Source organism: Ictalurus furcatus, chromosome 4, assembly GCF_023375685.1.
Source record: "Ictalurus furcatus strain D&B chromosome 4, Billie_1.0, whole genome shotgun sequence".
In the NCBI taxonomy this organism is placed as follows: Eukaryota; Metazoa; Chordata; class Actinopteri; order Siluriformes; family Ictaluridae; genus Ictalurus; species Ictalurus furcatus.
The window spans coordinates 1672114-1695459 of record NC_071258.1 but is presented as its reverse complement, the minus strand read 5'-3'; the positions used below and the strand labels follow the sequence as shown (position 1 = coordinate 1695459).

General features: G+C 42.4%; 1 protein-coding gene across 1 annotated transcript in view; it reads right to left on the bottom strand.

The window, feature by feature from the left end:
* The window catches only part of spon1a (spondin 1a), an 81829-nt gene extending 59340 nt beyond the window's left edge, over positions 1-22489 (bottom strand). The window contains exons 1-5 of the mRNA XM_053623868.1: positions 22261-22489; positions 20621-20727; positions 14143-14276; positions 2764-2837; positions 2370-2492 (exon numbers count right to left, since the gene is read on the bottom strand). Coding sequence (XP_053479843.1) covers positions 2370-2492; positions 2764-2837; positions 14143-14276; positions 20621-20727; positions 22261-22489 — 667 coding nt within the window. The remainder of the gene's footprint in view (positions 1-2369; positions 2493-2763; positions 2838-14142; positions 14277-20620; positions 20728-22260) is intronic.
* Between the last annotated feature and the right edge of the window lie 857 nt (positions 22490-23346).

Here is a 23346-nt window from a genome sequence, read left to right as displayed (position 1 = left end):
AGATCCAGACTGCGGTGGGATTTTAAAGCCTCTGATGTAATTTCATTCTGCAGTATGAATTATATCTCAGGAATGACATGCATACAAACATCCTGGACAGAATAATCTTCTCACGCTCTGTGTACATTTAATCCCTCAACCCAATTCATCAGTCCATAAGTCTCTCAGTGATCAGATCTGATGTCCAAACCCTGATTTTCATATTTCCTGTCAAACAACGCAGCCCTTTCACTTCATCCCGTAATACCCGTGAAGAACAGATAAGTCACGTCAAAATTGCAAAGAGCTCCTTTCAAAGGTGCAAGTAGCGCACATGTTCTGACTCAACGAGGTTCAGTTTGTCTTTCCAGAAAAAAAAAGTTCTCTTCTCGTTAAAGAGCTTCTTTCTCCCAAATCTCGTTCGGATTTGAATTCTCTGACCCTTTCTTTTTTGTCCCGACCTCATCCCAGATCTAGCACAGCGTTCCAGGAAGAGCAGAGCTGAAATGTCATGAAAGACAAATCTGAAGCATAAAACATGCCAGAGAATAACCTTCATGTTCTGGAAGTAAGGTGATGCTCATATTTATTTGCTTTATGTCTGAGAGACAGATGATCTAGAGGAGTAAAATTAGCCAGACGACAGGTGGCTTCACGCTGCACCTCCTCCCCTGTTGTTTTTCTAACAATTCCTTCACACCTGTTCCACATAGCAACTTTTTTTTTCTCCTTAAACCGGGTGTATACGTGCACAAGTAAGCTCGATTACCTTTTCCACCTGCCAAAGCCTACACACACACACACACACACACACACACACACACACACACACACACACAGTTTTCTAAGCTCATAAATTTCTCTACTGGCTTTATCTCATTTTCAGGCTCGGTTTTAATCAGCATATCGATCCGAGCTGCTAGAGATCGAGCTCGAATTGAGTGTGTCGGTAATCCCTTGTCTTAATTTACTCCCAAGAAGCCAGTCTCAGAAGGTCAAAAAGCCCCCAGAGAACAAGATTAGGAATATTGACTCTAAAGGTAGAGGTTTAAAAACATTTAACAGAGTACATTTTATGGGAGTGTTAGGTAGGTCTGAGGCTAAATGCATTAATGGGATAAATATATTCGATAAATCAGACTTTGCAGAAAAGAACTTTGCAGAAAAGAAGCAGTTTCTGACAGAAACCAGCAAAAAAAATAAATAAATGCAGCTCCTGATCTTTCCCAAAGCAGATGGAGCTACAACTGGAACCATATGCTACATTCAGACGAGAACAAATTCAAACTTTTGTCCATTACAAGGAAAAGCCTCCTCCTTCTCCTACTGTGAAACATGGTGGTGGATGATCGATGCAGAAGTCTTCTAATTACTAATCCCAAACTCAGTTTTTCCCTCTGTCTGGAGGTTATGATCTGGCCATGGATGAATCCATTATCATAAGAATGACGCAAAAATACATATAATTATCAACACAGAAACAGGTGAGGATAATTATTTTGCAATGGCCATGAAAATCCATGCCCAAGCATGAAAAACTGAGAACATCAAGACAAGTGAAATGCAGTGTGAGGAGGTGGAGGAGAAGGAGGATGAGGAGGTGGAAGAGGAGGAGGAGTAGGAGGAGGTGGTGGAGGAGGAGGAAGAGGTGGAGGAGGAAGAGGATGAGGAGGAGGAAGAGGTGGAGGAGGAGGAGGAAGAGGTGGAGGAGGAAGAGGATGAGGAGTAGGAGGAGGTGGTGGAGGAGGAGGAAGAGGTGGAGGAGGAGGATGAGGAGGAGAAGGTGGAGGAGGATGAGGAGGTAGAGGATGAGGAGGAGGAGGGAGAGGTGGAGGAGGAAGAGGATGAGGAGTAGGAGGAGGTGGTGGAGGAGGAAGAGGAGGAGGAGGAGGTGGTGGAGAAGGAGGAAGAGGTGGAGGAGGAGGAGGTGGAGGAGGAAGAGGATGAGGAGTAGGAGGAGGAGGATGAGGAGGTGGAGGAGGAAGAGGATGAGGAGTAGGAGGAGGTGGTGGAGGAGGAGGAAGAGGTGGAGGATGAAGAGGATGAGGAGTAGGGGGAGGTGGTGGAGGAGGAGGAGGAGGAAGAGGATGGGGAGGTGGTGGAGGAGGAGGAAGAGGTGGAGGTGAAGGTGGAGGAGGAAGAGGATGAGGAGTAGGAGGAGGAGGAAGAGGTGGAAGAGGATGAGGAGTAGGAGGAGGTGGAAGAGGTGGAGGAGGAGTATGAGGAGGAGGAGGAGAAGAAGGAGGAGGAGTATGAGGAGGATGAGGACTGTATTATATATGTATGTATTATATATATATATATATATATATATATATATATATATATATATATATATATATATATGTTTTCCTTCAGCACTTACTGTGCGTGCTATATTTATAACTCACTGGGGTAGTCTTTGGGGTGCAGTTTTTCGGACCAGTTCCCATAGAAGGTGACTCTGTACTTGGCCGTTCCACAGGCACAGCAATCCAGCAGAGGTTTTTCAGTGACCTCGCCATATAGCGGCTCTGGAGAGGATAAAATAAAAAAAGCACCATGATTATTTACACAAACACAAACACACCCGCACACACACACCAGTCTCTTGGCAGCCCACCGTCCACAGCAGGGGGTCTGGACTCACTGAACAACATCAACATGCAGTTTTAAAACGGAGAGACGGAGGACAAGAACAAGAGGAGAACGGTGCGTTACTTAACCCGATCAGAGCCGAGACTCCAGATGGAATATAAAGCATTGATGAAAAGAGAGTCTCCATGCTGAGAAACAACGCCTCACCTTTCTCACACAGTCGCTTCGTGAGAGAACCTTCATCCTGGAAAGAGATGATCTTCCTCTGAATGATGCTCGCCCTAAAAAAAAAAAAAAAAGAAGAGAAGAGACGTGATGAGATGTGAACAGTAGAGAAGAGAACAAACAAAGACAGAAGAGACGATCTGAGATGAGAGGATGAGGACAGGAGAGAAGAGGAGACGAGGAGAGGAGACGAGAAGAGAAGAGATGAAAAAAGGAACAATTAAGAGACGAGAACAGAAAGAAAGAGAAAAGAGCAGATGAGAGAAGAGAAGAGAAGAAACAAGGGCAGAAGAGAAGAGAAGATGAGTGGAGAAGAGAAGAGATGATCTGAGATGTGAGAAGAGGAGAGATGATTTGAGATGTGAGAAGAGAAGAAGAGAGGATGATGAGAGAACAGAAGAGAAGAGATGATCTGAGATGTGAGAAGAGGAGAGATGAGAAGAGAAGAGATGATCTGAGATGTGAGAAGAAGAGAGGATGATGAGAGAACAGAAGAGAAGAGATGATCTGAGATGTGAGAAGAGGAGAGATGAGAAGAGAAGAGATGATCTGAGATGTGAGAAGAAGAGAGGATGATGAGAGAACAGAAGAGAAGAGATGATCTGAGATGTGAGAAGAGAAGAAGAGAGGATGATGAGAGAAGAGAAGAAACAAGGGCAGAAGAGAAGATGAGTGGAGAAGAGAAGAGGTGATCTGACATGTGAGAAGAGAAGACGAGAGGATGATGAGAGAACAGAAGAGAAGAGATGATTTGAGATGTGAGAAGAGGAGAGATGATTTGAGATGTGAGAAGAAGAGAGGATGATGAGAGAAGAGAAGAGATGATCTGAGATGTGAGAAGAGGAGAGATGAGAAGAGAAGAGATGATTTGAGATGTGAGAAGAGAAGAAGAGAGGATGATGAGTGAACAGAAGAGAAGAGATGATCTGAGATGTGAGAAGAGGAGAGAAGAGAAGAGGAGATGAGAAGAGAAGAGATGATCTGAGATGTGAGAAGAGAAGAAGAGAGGATGACGAGAGAACAGAAGAGAAGAGATGATCTGAGATGTGAGAAGAGAAGAAGAGAGGATGACGAGAGAACAGAAGAGAAGAGATGATCTGAGATGTGAGAAGAGAAGAAGAGAGGATGACGAGAGAAGAGAAGAGAAGAGAAGAGAAGAGGAAAAGGAAAGCAGGCCGCATGGTGAATAATGGTGCAATCAGGACCCCCTACAGACTGATTGTAGAGGCTGAAACAGTGGCACGTGTCGGACTGAAAATCTCCACAGAATCCAGCAACACTGCTCCGTTTCACCAGCAGCAGGTGACAGCTGTGTACTTACATTCCCTCTAAACACATGACACGTGCAGCCTCGCACAAACGCCGTGCGGTATAATCACCCGCGTGTCTATCTCACTGACGTCTTACTCTTCTTTTACACGTTTTAATGAATAACGTTTTTAAATGAATGAATAAGGCTTTTTCTCCAGTGAGGTGTTTTGTGATTTTCCATGAAGGGGTAAGTGCACAGGCTTCATCTCTCTCTTTCTAGCACTCTTTCGCCCGTTTCTTTCCTCCTACGTGTTCTCCATAAAGTCCCCCGACCTATTTATATCCGTAAACGATTCATTCCACCTGTTTTCCACCTCCAACCACAACAATGCCCTTCATCGCTCCGTTCTCCTACTTTACTCTCGCAGCACTTTTGCCAAATGTTTCATGTACGTCTGAACAATCACATGAAAGATTTAGAATACTCTCCGATAACTAATAAAGCCCAGACCCATTCAGGGCCTGTAGTATCATACATGCAATACGCAACACATCCAGTAAGTATAGTATTCTCACACGTGTTGACCTTCCTGTGCCGAGTCATCAGCGCTGAGCTCTTAATCCCCCCCTTCGTCTTCCAAGAGCAATCGGCTTTTCGTGTTATAGGTTACATTTGATATATTTTTCATTGCTTTTGTTTTTCTGTTTTCCTCTGAAGTCTTGAACACGGTTTCATCAGCCTCGGTACACATTTCATCATCTAGGCAAACCGGCTGCAGTTTTAACTAAGGGCTGGATTTTCATCTGCACCTGTACTTCTGTTTAAACCGAGGACCGGTATTAAAAGCACCTCCATCGCCCCTTCTCGTGTTAATTACGTTCCGTGATCCCAGCGGCACCGTTCGTCGTGCCGTTTGTCAGAAATTACAATTCCTCTGCTTATCTGCGTCTCACCTGTTGTTTTCGTTTTCCGGTCATTAACGTGCGATTGCTCCTGGATTTTCAAAGCGTTATCGACCTCGTTCGGTCACGCCGTGGCGCTCTTCGCCACACCCAACACGTGCACCTTACGATCACACGCAAACACGAGCATCTAATCCGAGCTGTCGAGTCTAATCTTCAACCGGATGTTCGAGTCTGTGGAGCAAAATCGCATAAATATGTAAATACACTGTGGCATTGATTTACTGAAGGTTTTACAAAACAACAACAACAACAACAAAAAACATGAGAAAAGCTTGATTATACCTGGGAATATTCCGCTACCACCGAGCCTCATCTATCATTTGAGTCGAGATGGGTGTCACTGTTTTCTGCCAAAAAGGCACTAAAAAAATTCCTTAAAAAAAGTTTCGGAAAGAAAAGCTTCGCCAATGTTTTTCATACTCGTGCGTACGTTAATAAATGCTAACCCGCCGCGAATTACCGAGCGTGTTCGAGGCATTTAGCCACGCCCCGAAAATCCATAAAAGGCAAAGCTAGCACAGAGAGAGCTAAAAACAACAAAATAGCAACTAAGTGGATTTTTATTTTTATTTTTTTTTTTTCATTCATACCACATTCCTTGTGTAAATGTTCCTGTTAACAATTTCACGAATAGATTTGTTTGGATCCAGATATACAGCTATAGACGACTGTGTCTTTCACATAATTCGTAAACACATCTGTTTTGCATGTTTGCTATAACGAATATGACCAGAAGTATTAAACACAGTACGGTGTCCGTGTGAACGGATCGATTTTGCACCAGAAACAGCAACCGTACGCGCAATTTAGTACATCCGAAGGGCGGGTATTTTATTTGCGAAGGACATTTTCACTACGCGTTCATGTAAAGGAACGGCTTTTATCGTTTCTTGTCGTTTTCCTACCGTTCCTACGTCTTATTTTTTGTTTGTCTGACCCGTAATCATATTTTACAAAAGTGCCAATATGGCTAAAAATACCTAGGGGAGCTGAGTAAATATGAAGTCTACCTGAAGCCACCCGTGATACCCAGCCAAACGTTTTAAAACATTAAAAACACACCGCGAGAAGAATATAGAAAAGCCTCCGAAACGAATCACTTGAATCAGCAGTGTATACACAACTAAACCCACATTTCATAAGCAGCGTAAAGTTTTACACGGGAGTCACGTAGGACTTCAAATCCGTTTGAAATGCTTCTGTTCAGCTCCATGGACATTTCACGTTACACCGTTCCCAACAGCTAGCTCTGTCTGAGCAGCTAGAACATCTGCCAATGTGTATTTCTCCAGGGGATACTGCCGACACAATAAGTGAATACAATATCAGTGAAGAGGCCTGGATCTCTAAGACCAAACCCCATCACCCTGGGATGGATAGAAAATACATACTGTATGTTCCAGTTTGGATTGCGGTCGTAAAATGACAAGATCTTCAGTTTTATTAACACAGTATGACTTCACTTCCACGAAAACACATCGGGTCGTCTCAGAGAGATGAATCAGAGCAAAAACACTGCTTTGCTTTTGATAGTAGAGAACATCTGAGAAGCCAGTGTGCGAAGTATACTGAAAATAATGTCACTTGTATAGACTTTGAACCATATTTGGAATTCTGGACCGTGATTGGTCAGAAGGTGTCGGTTAATTTTCTCTAACAGCGGCTCCGACAGTAGCGCAGCTGCAAATCACAGGTTCATATACGTATATCAACGCGCTCGTTCTAATACGGCATCGTTTCTATAGTAACGGCTCATTCGCAGAAAACATTTACGGAAGGAGTCTCCATTGTCAGCGCTTTGTAACGGTTAGCATGAGGAGTTTACGTTTGCAAATTTGAACTCAGGGTTAGGGTTAGGGGGTTAGATAATATATTCCTTCACGACACGCCCACATCCCCATCCTCGATATCAGCTATTCGGAACGGATCATGTTTGCAGTTAAAGATTCTAACATCTGCATGTCTGTTAACGTAAAAAAGTTTTGGAAGAGGTCCTGTCTATAGACAGACCGTACCGTAGTGTCTACGCGTTAAGCCACGTTATGCTCCATGAAGTGAAGTCTGAGTAAAGCGATGGCTCTTTCTTTCTTATATTCTTTTTAATTCGCTTATTTTTCATCCTTTGTGTCTCGCGAGAGTTCATTTCTTTCCAGGTGGGTGGCATCCATACAGTTTCATCCACATCCTTCCTTTCTGTTTATGGCCTGACCTTTAACTGGCCATAATGCAGCAATAAATCCCTCATTTCCTCCATAGCTGAATAAACGGATGGGGGAAAACATATCACGGGTGGCGCTGAGAAGCACAGAGAGTTCAGATATAAGATCTGGGGAAGCTGGTATGGATGTGTGAGCCGGGCTAAGCCCTTCCTGTCTTCCAGAGATAACGCATCACATGTAAGGCTTCATTTTTGGCATGCGAAATGAAACCGAGCTCCGCCAACGGTAGGAAAAATCTCACCGAATGGTATGGAGATGCGAGAAGCGAGGCTGGGGCTGATTTATTTTGAGCCCAGACTATAGATTTTTGACAGAACTGACACACCCCCGTATAGACTCGATCTCCTTTTGGGCTGATATTTTTCACGTCAGCCCTGATTTGAGAAGTCGCACAGGAAATACAGTCCTGGTTGTAACGCACATGAAACGTAAGTGGATAACTTACTCTGTAGTCCTTTCCCCCCTTTAAAACATCTTTGGAAAAGACGAGAACCTAAAACATTATATACTTAACACGAATTTCAAAAGAAGAGACGACAGAAGCGTACGTTTAGTGTTTTTCCCCAAACGTTTATTTTCCTGTTTATTGTCTTTGGTATCTGGAGAAAAAGCAGGAGATGGAACCAGGAACAGATTACAGACTTGAAGCAGTTTTTCACTGTCGAGTTATTGACAGATATTAGATTTTAGCCCTCTATCTAATATCACAACTAGCCGTCACCGGATAAAATAACACTGTACACCACTGTAAGAGGCTGAACATACAGTAAGACAGAGAGAAAAGGTCTCCATAGTATCTTCACTTTCCCCCACACACACACACACCACACAAACCGACCATCTCCCTTTCCTGAACGGCCGTAATTGTCCATGCTTTAATTCAATCTCACCCCAATTTCATACATCTAGGAGAATGCGGCACCAGAAAAGAGCTCCCTCCATTTTCTACGACCCACCAGGCAATCAGAAGCAGTAATGGTTATTTAACATCCAATTTAAATTCTATCAATGAGACGTTATTAAGGCCAGATTCACTTTCCTGCATGTACACGGCTGATGCTAATCGCATTTCTGTGTGCGTCAGTGCGTCAGGAATGGGGGGGGGGGTCGAATGAGAGAGAATTCTGTTCGGGCCAGTGCTCATGGCCTCGCAGTATGAAATGAGGGTATGAACGTTGTATTAGTGAAAGAGCTGCACGTTTGCATGCAGCGCAAACGGATTTGTACACTAGTGTCAAATTGTATAATATAAAAAACAAGAGAAGGACAATTACTAATGATGTAATCTTAATGCCTGGTGTCGCTTCTGCAAAACAAATACCTCCTAACCATGCCTACAAACACTCAGTCTGGGTTAAACGTAGTAGGTAAACAGTATCGGTCCGGTTTGTTTACAATGTCTCCGCTGTGACGTCGTCATCAAAACAGAGGAGACACGCTCTGTACAGACGCGAGTGAGAGAACGAGTCGGCGCTTATTTCTCCGCCGATGTTAGCGTCGAACACGTGACGACGACGAGGCTCGTGTTTAAACGCCCTGGCTGACTTTTACCTCGGGTGATGTGACTGAACCTGGTACTCGACGTAAGAACTGTCCTGTCACGAACTTAAAAGTCTTTCCGGTTTGTCATGCGGCACCGCCTCCGTTGCTCACCTACTGTATTTCAGTACTTACCAGGAAACTTTAACCATGTGTATGGATGACCGAATGTCCAAAGCTGTCCTTAGTGAGTGGAGTCGCTGTTTATATGAGACGTATTACTTACTGAGACTCGCTCTCTTCAAGCTTCAGAACCTTTTACGCTCTGCCATTCCTCCACAATTATAGCTGGCCATGACTGAAACAAATTGCAGCTAACACTGAGCGGCACGACCACACAGTCTGAAAGCTCTCTGTAATAGAAGAGACGCTGGATATAAATAAATGCAGACATGCTTATTGAAAATACGTCTCAAAACGTCAAATCAAAAAAAAAAAAAAACATACGATGACAGGAATAGGTGAGGTTTCAAATTGATTACTATGAGCAGGCTAAATACTGTCATTTAATATGACTTTTCATTCATAAGTGCTATTCAGACTGGAATAGTCTGACGTGTGGGGGTGGAGTAATTTAATTATTACCGGAGTATCTCTTGGATTTTATTCTCATCCGAATCGATCATCTCGGTTGTTGTTGTTGTTGTTGTTGTTTTCTGGAAAGATTTTACCGTCTATGAAATAAACGGGAAAAATATACCCAAGTAATGACCTGAGAAACCTGAGAAAACGTCTATTCTGACCTAATTTATAATGATATTGATATTATATCATCGTATCACCTTGGCCTAGCTTACATTCCACACATTTATACCCAATCTAGCCATATTCTGGGTTTTTATGTATTATGTACTGTACTATGTAATAACGTAGGCAGATATGCCATCATGACTGACAATAATTGGTCAACAAAGTCAACAAGGCACAAAAGCAGAAATGAGACAAACTATAAACGGATCAAAGTTAAATACTGATTTTCCTAGAAACCAAACTACTCCACGAGTGAAAAAAAATAAGGCCAGGCAGTGAGGCACAACGATGACAGATGCAGCACCGGGGAGAAGAAAAGTCAAGAAATACGCTTCTCATTCTATTCCTGGCTGATACACAAGTCTAAGGATTCAGTTTGTTATTTCCAGGATGGCAGTGATTCGCTGTTAGGTGGGGTTTATGTCACCCTCAGGGGGTTCTTCACATCACTCATACTTGGGTTTGGTCCTTAGGGCACCCTTCAGCAAGCCAGAGGGAATAACAGTACCCCCAACACACACACACACACACACACACTTTCTCTAAGGTCCATTTTTTCTATGACCATAACCTTTGCAAGCCACCAGATACTTCCTGCTCGAGTGAATTCATCTCCAGTGGGTCACGTGCAGCAGCACATGAAGACAGGAGACCAACCTGGAAAGATCTGGGCAGAACTAAATGACAGACTACTGGGATGATATCCCATACTATCTTGAATTCGTCTGATATACCGTAGCGTCGCAGTCATTTCTTCGTTCAGTGAGAAATTGAGGTGCCATCGTTGAGGTGCTAAGAAAATCCTAGTCTGGTGGATGAGACAGCTATATACGTATATATATATATATAGTATATTGCACCAAGCAGCAGTAAGAAAACCAAGCGGGAACGTTACTTAATAATAAACATTCAGGAAGCACTATATCCAGGTTGATGGATCTGGAGCCTATCCCAGGAACACTGGCGAACACACGGAGGGCGACCTCACCCAGCACGGATGCACGCGATAAATTAATTAAGCAACAGCGGCAGTTTTTACATCTCTTTACACTAAGATATTCCAGTAGTTACCATTGACTACGTTCACACGGACAGCAGGAATCGAATTATCGACCTTATTCTGAATAAGACGTATAATATTGTGATTAAGGTGTTTACATGAGTCGCTTTTAGAATACTCCTTTCATCTTCCTGTTTTACGTGTTATAGAACGTAGATCGATTAACGGTACACGTCGTTACGTCCCCGCGCCACGCCGTCCGTCGTTCCCTCCAGAATTTCACGTATCGACGTACAGTTGGTCTTCGTTATGGAACCGTATACAGTTTTGGGTGTTTTTATTTTTTATTTTACGAACGCTTCAAGTGCGGTTAATAATTTATCGTGCTGCACGTGCAAATAGACGACCGGTTGAAGCCGTGGGCTGCATCCCAAACCGCGTACTTGCCTACCGTATAGTAGCTGAGATACATGTATTCCGCCTACTATATAGCAGGTAAGTACGCGGTTTGGGACGCAGACGTGCTCTCTTGTTCGCCGTCAAACGGTCGAGCGCCGCCGTGTGTGATCGTGTCCTGTCGCAAAATGCGGTGAAAACTCCTACACGACATTAATAGTGTGATTAAGGCGTGTACATGTCTGTAACGCGACTAAAACGGGAAAACTCCACACGTCTTAATTCCATTTGTGTTTATTTCGAGTATGACTTTAATCGGATTAAGGTCATCAATAATCGCCGTTTACATGCTAGTTTCTTAATCAGAGTATCGTCTTAATATCGGATTATTGTTGTCCGTGTAAACGTACTGAATGTGCGTGTGTGTGTGTGCGTGGGGGGTGTCTGTGCGTGTGTGTGTGGGTCAGTGTCAGTGCTGCGGTTTCAGAGATGCACCTGTCACTTTTATCCTGCAAACTTCAACCTTACAAGTGTTTCCCTCAGACTGACAGCGAGCTCCTTCCAGAACTATTAACCCTGTTACACGCCCTGTCCTCCTCTCTTTATTCACCTGGAACGTCTCCTAGCTTTCCAAGAAACACTCAGGCTGAAGGATCAGTATGTTTAGATTTACTTACATTTACATTTGCTGGTGATTTTGTCCAAATACACTTAGACATGAAGTAGTCACGTCTGTAATATGCAATATATGTGTTACATTAAAAAGATATATATGTGATATATATATATATATATATATTTATATATAATGTGTGTGTGTGTGTATTCTATACATTTCTAGATATTTCTAATAATATTTCTAATCATAATACAAATGTAATAAAAAAAATCCAAATAAAGTAATAAATAAGCAAATAAGTAAGTATATAGTATATAATATATTATTTAATATAGTGTATAATTCAAAATAAATAATAATAATAAAAAAAACAGATGAATGTAAACCTAGTGACTAAAGTATGTTTCAAGGTGTTTTTTTTTTTTTTTTAAATATATATATATATGTAATTTCTTTTGATTTCCTTGCTAAATGAAGATGCTTACCGTGTAAGAGTTAGTTTGGGAGCGTAAACAATAAAATCAGCCTCACGTCTTGTTTTAGTGTGAAAGCAATCCTGTGTTTGAGGATCTCGGACATCACTGTGGCGCATATGCATTTAATTAATTAACTCTGACATATGAGAAGGTTAGAGTCCGTTTCCAGCTTTAAAAACAAATCAAATGAGCGTAATAATAATCCAGCTATGATTACTTGGATTATTGATCCAATCAATAATGATCCAAAAGGGAGAAAACTAAAGCATGAGTCAACTTCTTAGCATTGTGCAGAGTACCACAGTACGTTCATATTGGGTCGTCTTTTCACCTCACCGTTACAGTTTTCTTTACGACGTCTTATAATAAAGGTTTTGATCCTGCTGTCAGTCTCGCTGTGTATCAATCACTCAATCATGGAGCCCCAGCACCTGTCTCTCCTTGTTGTGAAAAGGAAGCGAGTGAGAACAGTCGGAGGCTAGGTGTAGAACGGAAGCTCATCAGTCACCGTGACAGTTACATAATAACGTACATTAATAAGAGATGTAGACGCCTTTAACGGCAGCGTGTCTCGCTGGCCTCGAGTGACAGGCTCACACCATGCTCTCATCATTTCACAATGTCATGTAAAACATATCAGATCCACCTCTCTCTCTCTCTCTCTCGCTCTCTGCCTCGTCTGTTTATCAGAGTCACCCTGCCTCGTGAAGGTCCAGCTTTACCACTCCGAACCACAAACAGCAACATGCATTGTACAGTGGGTTCTAATCACATGGCATAAAACACAACCGGGTGGTGTGACGAAGCAGTTACCGCTACGACCCCGAAGTCGAGGTGGGGCTAGATACTACGACAATCACTACTAGCACGCTAGCACTAGCGTACCTGCTAACACCGCACCAAAGTCTGTAGACTGAAATGAATTCACTTTTAACATCTTTATGTACGCGGCCTATTCCGTTCATTAAAAATGAAAACGGTTAATATCGTTCAAAAAAATATATTTCTCTACAAATATTAATGAAATTAAATGCCAGAATCACCAAAACAGATTATAATCAAAGTGCGTTGTTGTCCTTTCTCATAATAATAATAATAATAATAATAATAATAATAATACTTCTCATAAAGAGAAGAAGCAGAATATAGAGTCAATAAAAATCAACCATAAAATACATGATGACATCTCACCCCTGAAATTTATTTACTTTTATTTGAAGTGTATGCAGCGTAAAGTGTGATAAATATGGTCGTTAGAGTGACGTTAATCAATACACCTGATTTAGGAATTAGCTGTATGCTATTTCCAGGCACTGCAGACATTTAATTCAACCAATGCACGCTAGAGAAGAAAAATAAGAAAAGGTTGACATAAATAAATAAATAAATAAATAAATAAATAAATAAATAAATAAATAAATAAACGAACGTTTAAAATAAGCCAGCCTGTAGAGGCGATGTGTATTTTTAAAGCCGTCTGGAGTTCTGATTAAAAATATAGTTTTATAGTCAGCGACTAAAATTGCCGTACAGTTATCGTCAGATAAAATTAGACTAAATCCTACAATAAGTAAATAACACTGCTTACCTAAGGCCTAGTGCACACTACACAAGTTAGCCAAGAGGAAACTGAATTCATCTGCCGTCATGTGCAGCAGATCCCTGAATCCCTGGAATCACAGTACTATTGCTTCTATAAGAAATTATTATTTGCTCGTTAGGAACATCGAAAGGAAAAGCAAAAACAGTACGATTCCAATCGTATAGAAATACCGAAATATTTCCAACACACATTTCTCATCACAAAGTCACATGACGGCTCTTGTGTTTACTTCTGTGAGAAAGTCGGGATTTGGGGATGAGGCGCACTTCAGCAGGGATCCCTCCATGCGAAAGGGCGTGTAGTGTTCGTGCCTCGTCTGCGAGCAATCATGTGGCGTGCACGCTGCTGCGACACCGAGCTACTGATCGCGATCTGAAAGCACTGCTGTAATCTCTCTTTTAGTTATGCTGTCATAGCTAGTCCTACCGGAGTCCCTGCTTATACTCACACAAAGTATATGGGCCTTATTAGCTCATTTATAGAAGGGGTGTATTTACTTATACTCGCACTGCTGTTCAAAAATAACCAAATCCGCCACTTACTTGAGCAGTATGCAGCCACTGCCTGACGGGGGCGCTGTCCAAAAGACTTGTATTTTGGTCCTTCTTCGAGGGGTGCTCTCGGTCACAGCAGGGGGGCAATTAGTCATAAACTGTGTGTCCTCTTCATCAATGATCTATAGAACAGATGCACAAGAATAAACACACGAATAAACTGAGGCCATGCATTATAAGGTTTCTTTTTTCTTTCTTGTTTTCTCAGGATCACGAATTTCCTTGTGACCATGGCTTAATTGTTTCTGTAAACTCGACATAACAACATGTTGTTTTTATTGTTCTGGAGGCAGCAAAAGCTTAGCGCGATCCCGCAGCATCATGGATGAACAAATTCCTTAGCTCTATATCTCTAGCTATCTATATCTCTACATCTCTATCTCTATATCTATAGCTCTATATCTCTACATCTATAGCTCTATATCTATAGCTCTATATCTCTACATCTATAGCTCTATATCTATATCTCTATATCTATATCTCTACATCTCTATCTCTATATCTATAGCTCTATATCTCTACATCTATATCTCTACATCTCTATATCTATATCTATAGCTCTCTATATCTCTACATCTAGATCTCTACATCTATAGCTCTATATCTATATCTCTATATCTCTACGTCTCTATCTCTATATCTATATCTATAGCTCTATATCTATATCTCTATATCTCTACATCTATATCTCTATATCTCTATCTCTACATCTATAGCTCTCTATATCTCTATCTATATCTCTACATCTATATCTATAGCTCTATATCTATATCTCTATATCTCTACATCTATAGCTCTATATCTATAGCTCTATATCTATATCTCTATATCTATATATATAACTCTATATCTATCTCTACATCTATAGCTCTCTATATCTCTATCTATATCTCTATATCTTTACATCTATATTTCTACATCTATATCTATATCTATAGCTCTACATCTATATCTCTATATCTATATCTATAGCTCTATATCTATATCTCTATATCTATATCTCCAGCTATCTATATCTCTATATCTATAGATATCTCTATATTCCTTAAAATTTCACAAGCAAATCCTATAGGGCGGCTGTGGATCAGGTGGTAGAGCGGGTTGTCCACTAATCGTAGGGTTGGCAGTTCGATTCCCGGCCCACATGACTCCACATACCCAAGTGTCCTTGGGCAAGACACTGAGTTTCTCCCGATGGCAAGTTAGCGCATTGCGTGGCAGCTCTGCTACCATTGGTGTGTGTGAGTGTGTGTGAGAATGGGTGAATGAGACACAGTGCAAAGCGATTCGGATAGAAGCTCTATATAAGTGCAGACCATTTACTTCTGCATAGATTAATCATTGTCATTTAAGCCTCTTCTAATGTTGTGTTTTTTTAAAGTTTGAATTAAACTAACCTAGCCACATATAGTTACTTCACTATGATTTTAAGATTTAGATTTGCTTGTAATTAATGTTTTTTAATAAGTATAATCACATTTATACCAGGATTACTATTACTCCTGAAAATCCTGCACTCAAGCATTGTATTATTATTATTATTATTATTATTATTATTGTTGTTGTTTTTTGTTTTTATTGTTATTATGAGTCTTTGGCAGTGATAAATGAAATAAGGTGTCGTGCAGTTGAAGGAAAATAATCAGTGATTATTATAGGTTATGAAGATTAAGTTTCTTGTTAGTGCCACAAACTTGTTAATTTTCCCGTAACAGCACACCCTGAAGTGTTTAACTGCTCTTACACCGCGGCAATTTACTATTTTATTTCCATTTATGTATCGTGCATCCGTTTATGTTAACATTTAATGTGTCATAAGTTAGATCCTGTTCGCACTAACGTTATAACAGTCGTTCCCTCGCCCGTCTCTCTCTCCGCTCTCTCGAAGTCAATAAGACAGAAAGAAAAGCCGCTTGTCGTGTTACCGAGAAACCGCAAAAAGCACAAACTCCTCTGTCCCGGAGATGTCTGAAAACTCTGCTGCGGCTTTCCCTCTGACTGTTACAAGCTCTGACACTGGAGACTCCTTCCATCAATGCTAAACAAACATCTCCTTAGAATAAGAAAATGTCACCAAATCAACGATTACACACATTTCGCAACCCGTTTATGCGGCGCGTCCGCTGTACGAGTCCCCGTGACCGAGCTGTTGATGTTGCTGTTGCTATAGAAACGATAACGTATTGAGAACGAGCACATTAATATAAAGCTGTGATTTGCACCTGCAGTCAGAATGCAGGATTCGACGTCGCTGTGGTGTAACGTATATTAGATGAGGAACTCGTTACGAGCGATAACAGTGTCGTGAAGAAATCGATCTGAATGCATCGTCAGGCATGAAGTCGATACGGAAATAAAGATTTCCCGTTAAAAGCACCAAACCGTCACCTCAGAGCCGTAATGAAACTTAATTAAGCACAATCGACTGAGTTTTGAAGTCTGTGTGTGTGTGTGTGTGTGTGTGTGTGTGTTCATCACTACGACACCTTGTGAGAACACAGTAAAAAGGTCCAGCTGTGAACAGTGTCAGGCTGACCTTTGACCCACAGCGTTTGGTTAGCCGAAGGAGGGCGAGCCTGTTGGTCCAGCTGAAGCAACAATACATGACCAATAACAAAACCAAGCAGTGAATAGAACACAAAGAACATACTTAATTAAAATAAAGCTCTTCTTAATATCACAAGCATGTTGCTAGGAATTACTGACACATGCTGGGGTTCCTGCTGTAGCGAAAACTTTCTCTGCACAAGCACGTGAATTTCTGCGATAAAATGAAACTCTAACTCACGGCTCGCGCCAGCGTCAGTTCCCATGTACATGCGAAACGCAGTGCGGTACGGATTTAGAACCCCTAAGCTTAGCAGGCGCAGCGGTTAACACAGTGGATTACCAATCAGAAGGTCGTGAGTTCAAGTCCCAGCACTGCCGAACTGCCGGGTTAGGGTAAGCTCGAGTGAGCGAGGACGTTCGTTCTAAACTACTCGGTGGTATAAAGAAACGTAAGCTGCTCTGGATGAGGGCGTCTGCTGCAAACGTTTTTTGTTTTGTTTTATTCACGTGAAGAGAGAGTAAAAACAGAGGCGGGTGAAGGAACGACAACTTGTTCCACGGATATTCAGTGTAACCGGAAACAGATAAATTGCCGCACCAATAAAAAAAATAATAATACATAAATAAACTCAGCGAAATAATATTGCTGTAAAACGTCAAACTGTTAGAATGGTGACGTTTAAATATTTTAATGAAGGAAGTGGGGGCTCAGTGGTTAAAGACTCTGGGAGACTGATCAGAAGGTCAGGAGTTCAAGCCCCAACACCACTGTTGGGCCCTTGAGCAAGGCCCTTAACCCTCAATCGCTCAGTCGTATAAATGAGATAAACGTAAAGTCGCTCTGGATACGGGCGTCTGCCAAATGCCGTAAATGTAAATGTAAATGTAATGAGTCTCCAGTGTCAGCCCTGTACAACAGTAATAAGAAAGTGTGTCATTTACTGTACACGGAACCTGAGAACGAATGTACTGTATATTTAAAGAGGTCATGACATGAGAAATCAGACTGTCCTTGATCAGTGTACCATTAAAACACCCGGACGTTTCATAGCTGAATACGTCCTCGTCAGTACGCAAAGGGCATTTGTTTAACCGAGCTCCAAACACCACATATGCAAAATACATCTGCATACGACCGCCCCTACAACAAGACATCGACACCCACTTTTACATCTTCACACCGTTGGCCCCGCCCACTGGCGCTCAATCTCTGTAAACAGTTCGGCACGTGTTTTGGCAGGGTTGATATTTAATTCATAGGCAAAGGTGTTGGCCAATCATAGTAGTGGGTGTTTACACTGAAGTCTTAAAGGTAAAGGACACGAAAAGGGATGGTTTCGTTCACAGGGTCAAAGGTCATAAATGACTACATTTTGCATGTTTGTTTGTGCAAAAAACTTTACTAATATTATAATTACACGTCAGGGAAAATAACATTTAAAAAAAAAACCCTTTTAAGCAATGTTTTCAAATCGTTTTCGTAATCTGTGGATCTCTATATCAAAGTATATTTATTTCTTAAACATGTTTTAATATGAAGTTGGAACTGACGCAAACCCAGCGTGTTAAACAGCTCTGACCTCTGACTAGCTTTTCCTCCTCGGGCCCTCAAAATTAAATCCACGATGCTGTGCTAATGGGTGGGAGGTGTTTTTTTTGTTTGTTTGTTTTTTTTTTTTTTGGGGGGGGGGGGGGGGGCTTGGAAAGAATGTCTTCATTCATTCGAGTCAGCATCTCAGTGCTCAAGCTCATTATAACAAGCCACACACAGGTAAAATAATAATAATAATAATAATAATAATAATAATAATAATAATAAAAACCCAGGGGAAGAAAAACTGGGCTGGAAAAAGTGCATGAGGACAGAGCTGGATTAAAGAGAAGAAAAGAAAAGAGAAGAAAGAAGCCGGATCCCCACGACGCATAACCTTTCCTTTTCCCGAGGGTCTTTCTGTAGGGATCCAGAGTAATTACAGTTGAAACAGCACTGCTGAGAGTTTCACTCAGTTACACAACAGCATCAGGGGACATAAAACCTGTTTATGACTGTAGAAGAGGTTTAATTAATTTACCTAAGTGTTCCTGACTTAATCCTGGAACACAACTCTCGGGGACTCTTAGCGAGGGGAAAAAAAAAATATCGCTTTTATTACTTTTAAATGTGCTACAGGTGTATAAGGTCTTACAAAATGTAATAAAATATGTTTTGTCACTTGGTTGAATTTAGCATTGGCGACACGGTACAGCTAATTTGTGCCACGTCGTTGCTAAATAGCTAGGCTAAGCTAGCACGTGTCAGGCAGATGACTAGTTTAGTCCCCGGTAGTAGCTATTTAACTAGTAGCTAACTAACATGACAGGGATACAGTAGGATTTATGCTCCAGCATAAGCTCAAAATGTACGTGGGGAAAGTTCCTCGTCTTCAGAGTAGGGTTACACACATGCTTAAGAAATCCTGGGTGTGCTACATAGATTAATAAAATGATCCTGCATGTAGTTCACACCTCTGATGTTTCTTCAAAATCCGTTCCACCGCCGATTTATCTAAAAGCGAGACCGCATTCTCAAGCTGTTCTTTTTCTAAAACGTGTCATCACGGACTAATTCTCTACGTCCCTTAGCTTCACAAACCAAACCATTAGATTTCCATTTTATCTACTCCCTCTTTCACCAGCCCAGCTAGTATGAGGTGAGAGCCAGGCCCTTATTTCCAACTTCCGCCCTTCAAAGCCCACTTTATCTCCCCATGAAAACCAATCATGCTGAACAATGCCATCGAGACATTGAAGAAGAGGATGAAGGATGTCCACCGAGGGAAAAAAAAAAAAAAAGGAAGCAGGAAAAAGCTTTTTGACAGGATGGTAGAAATACACAGCATCAGTTTCGGTGTTCATCCCTCTGTAAAACAAATCCTCTATCGGCTCATAAACAAAAACGAGACCTGGTGAACGAGGTGAGAAATATGAGAGCTCCTCAGCCATCGCTGCATGAGGCTGGAAATGAGAGAGGATCTCTGTAAACTGATTTATAGTTTATAAGTAAGTTTACAAGATTTTTTTTATTCGCTCTTCCTCCCTGAGAGCCCATGCCGTGAGACGGCGGATCCGGTAAAAGCAGATGGCGGTGCTGTAAGAGATTTGTCAGGTGTGGAGTGTGAAGCTGCTTCTACCTGAAGATGCGTCAGAGCAGAAAATCCCGGTGCTTTAGCATCGGGAGAACATCGCATTTCCATACAGCAGCAGAGAGAGAACTGAGCATCCCATATGGTCTAGCGGCCAGGCGGTTCGGGTTTGACTCCCAGCGAGTGACGTAGTTTAAGGCGGCTGAGGCTCGGCAGTTAAATCTCTTTACGTGCGAGTGATTTAAGATCCCAGGACTGCCAGAGAATCACCGTAGCTAACTTATGTTGATTTGTTGGTTAGTTCTGTATTTCCTGTGCAAGCGCAAGAGCTTCTTTTCTTTTGCAAACGCTGGGTTGAAAAATCCCCAGAATGCAATGCAGCGATACGATGCGGAGACTCGTACGGTTAGCGAGCTGCTAAATGACGATGCTGCTGATGGTGGTATTAGCACAAACGTTGAAGCTGTGGAAGCTGATCGGTTTGAACAGACTAAATGACTAAAGCGCCGCCGCATCGCTCTCGTTAGGTTGAGATGAAGTCCCACAGCATCACTGCTAGCACGTCGTCAGACGGCATTGTGGGTAATGTAGGAAACCGTGAGGCAGAGTGAAAACAGGGCAACACGTCGATGCAAAATTTCAGCGCAGAATGGGTGTCATTGAAGGCCGCATATCAATCGTAAAGATTAATATTCGAGGCGTTCTGGGTGAAATGGTCGTTTAAGTAGCCTGTAACTCCGCGGTTCTCGTTTTAAAATGTTTAGATAAGAGCTAAATTTAAATCTCTCTCCTACCTGAAAATTCCCAGCATAATCCTCCTCTTTCTCCCCGTTCCGTCCTTCCTTTAAAGCGATGAGCGTGAAGCCTCTGAAGTAAGCAGGGTTGGTGGTGTACAGAGTCACTGTAAGGGTGAAAAACAAGCAGAATAATGACGTATTGATGATTAGTACAGGATTTCATTGAGCACAGATTCCCAGAAGGATGTCCGAGGTGTGACGTGGGATAGATTGGATTTGAATGCTGCTCCTGTAGCAGGAGAAAAGCAACAGAAACTCACGCACAAAGACCCTCCGGGTCAAAGTAACGTGAACTTAAGTCCGGAATTACATCACGTTACATATTTTACATATTTATTTTCATGTATAAAAATGCAGCACGCACTTTTACACGTCGTAGCTGCACAGACTTTATTTTAATCAATTGGATATTTATATCAAATAGTTTTTTTTATATTTGAACCCGTTTTTTTTTATCTTTATTTTTTTTTTTACCGCAGCATCCGGAAGAGCCTGAGGATTTCGCCGTGTGCACGACAAACGCGTAGGACGGTAAAGTTCTTAAATTGTAAATCTCATACTGTAAATATTGGGCTTATACAATACATAATACATATTGCACAAAACCGATATATGCACATACGACAAGTGTTTATAGCGCCGTGAGCATCTGATCATTCGTCTCCGGCAAGCACTTTATCCTGGTAGGGGTGGTTTGGATCGTTCTCACACCGCACATAAATTAAATGAACCAAGGAGCAAAACAAATTATACATAAATAAATAAATAAATAAATAAATAAGCTTTGCCTATAGGGGCCTGCAGCCCAAAACACACGGCATGCTCAGTTCACTTTGTGCAGCTGGATCAATTCGGGATCGATTCGCTTTCTCATTACAAATGAAACCGCGCTGGAGTTTAGCTGGAAACGGACCGAGACTGCCTCGCTCGGACTATCTCGGACCGGTCGCTGTGTTCCCAGCTGCATGAAAGAGGAAAACAGATCAGACTTCAATTCAAACAGAGTAAACGCTGTGTATATATATATATAGAGAGAGAGAGAGAGAGAGAGAGAGAGAGAGAGTCAAAACGTCCTTAGAATGTCTAATCCAAAACGTCCTTAGAATGTCTAATCCACCTGGCTGGAGGAAACCGGAGAACCCAGAGGAAACACATGCAGGAGAACCACAAGGAGAAGATCCCCACCATGGAGCTGTGAGGACGCAACGCTACACAACTCTGCACAATAGCCCTTTTTGTGTGTGTGTGTGTGTGTGTGTGTGTGTGTGTGTGTGTTCATGTTTATTGCAACATGGTGTGTTTATAATGTGCTGGAGCACCTGTTTCATTTCAGATCTTTCAGTCTGCAACATAAATAATGTTTTGCACGTTTCCATATCGTGCACGTGCAAGTTCAAACCACTGTAATGGTGATGAACAGGACTTAAATCTCATCAGAATCATCCGAATCTGTCTCACGGCATCAGTGACGTTCCTGCAAACTGCACGCTGAAATCATCACAACTTGGCATGATGCTACTTCATAACTTCATATCACTTGTTATGTTCTGTCTGAGTCCAGCATTAAGCATGCGTTTGGACACAGAACATGCCGTGCGTTGCTGAAATGTAAGAGGTGTGCGTTGTGATGACGGTACCTCTGTAAGTGCTGCCGGGCTGATAGCTCTCCGGTTCTCCTTCAACGCGGAGCCGAAACTCGGTGTACAGCTCCTTCCTCGCGCCGTGCGCCCGTATGATCCAGCCGCAATATCCGTCCGATTTGGGCGCCCTGTCCCCGGGCTCCTCGGTGAACGCGAGCGCGCCGCACAGGGAACCGACCGAGAGGCACAGGAGGAGCAGGAAAGCACGCGCTGCCGCTCCTGCCATCGCGCGAACAATCACAAGACCACTAGTGAGTGAGAGAGAGAGAGAGAGAGAGAGAGCGCAGTGACGCGAAAATGAAGTTGGTTAGAAACGCGGACTGTTATTGTTCTTATTGTTATTAATTAGTCTTTCTGTGCACGCGAGAGACCGGTCCGATCTCCTCCCCCGTTAAAGACGAACTAGTGCTCCCGTGCCGGACCGGACGGCACCGGAATATAAATAGGCGCGCGCCGATTCGCTCGAGCGTCTGCCCCCTGCGACGACGACGACGACGACGGGGAGTCCCGAGCTCAGACTCGATGTGAGCGCGATTCGCAACGACGGAAGTGCATGCAGGAGCGGAAGCGCGCGTGCTGCCGGGTCATGGAGACGCAGAGTGCGCGCGAGAGGGGGGTCGAGCCGACACGCTTTTAACCGAAGTTCACGCGCAATTCCCAGCGGCGGCGCTGACATTATAAACAGCCTCAGCTCAGGGGGGGAAAAAAGAAGAAGAAAAAGAAGTGGAAGAAAAGGAAGAAGAAGAAGAAGAAGAAGAAATCTCATAGAGGATCAGAAAGGGGATGTCCGAGTTCATCATGCAAGCTCTCTGTCTTACTACATACTTTCAGCTTTCACACACACACACACACACACACACACACACACTTTCCAACAATGCCAAAACGTACAGGTGCAGTTTGATGCTTCTACTGTAACTACTTTATTTTTCTGACCATAAATACAGTTACCAAATATAAACCACAGCGCTGCTGAATTCTGGATTCTGATTGGTCAGAAGGCGTTCATTAATTTCCCCTAACAGCAGCTCTGACAGTAGTGCATCTGCAGCTCAGGGGTTTACATTAATGTAACAGCGCAGC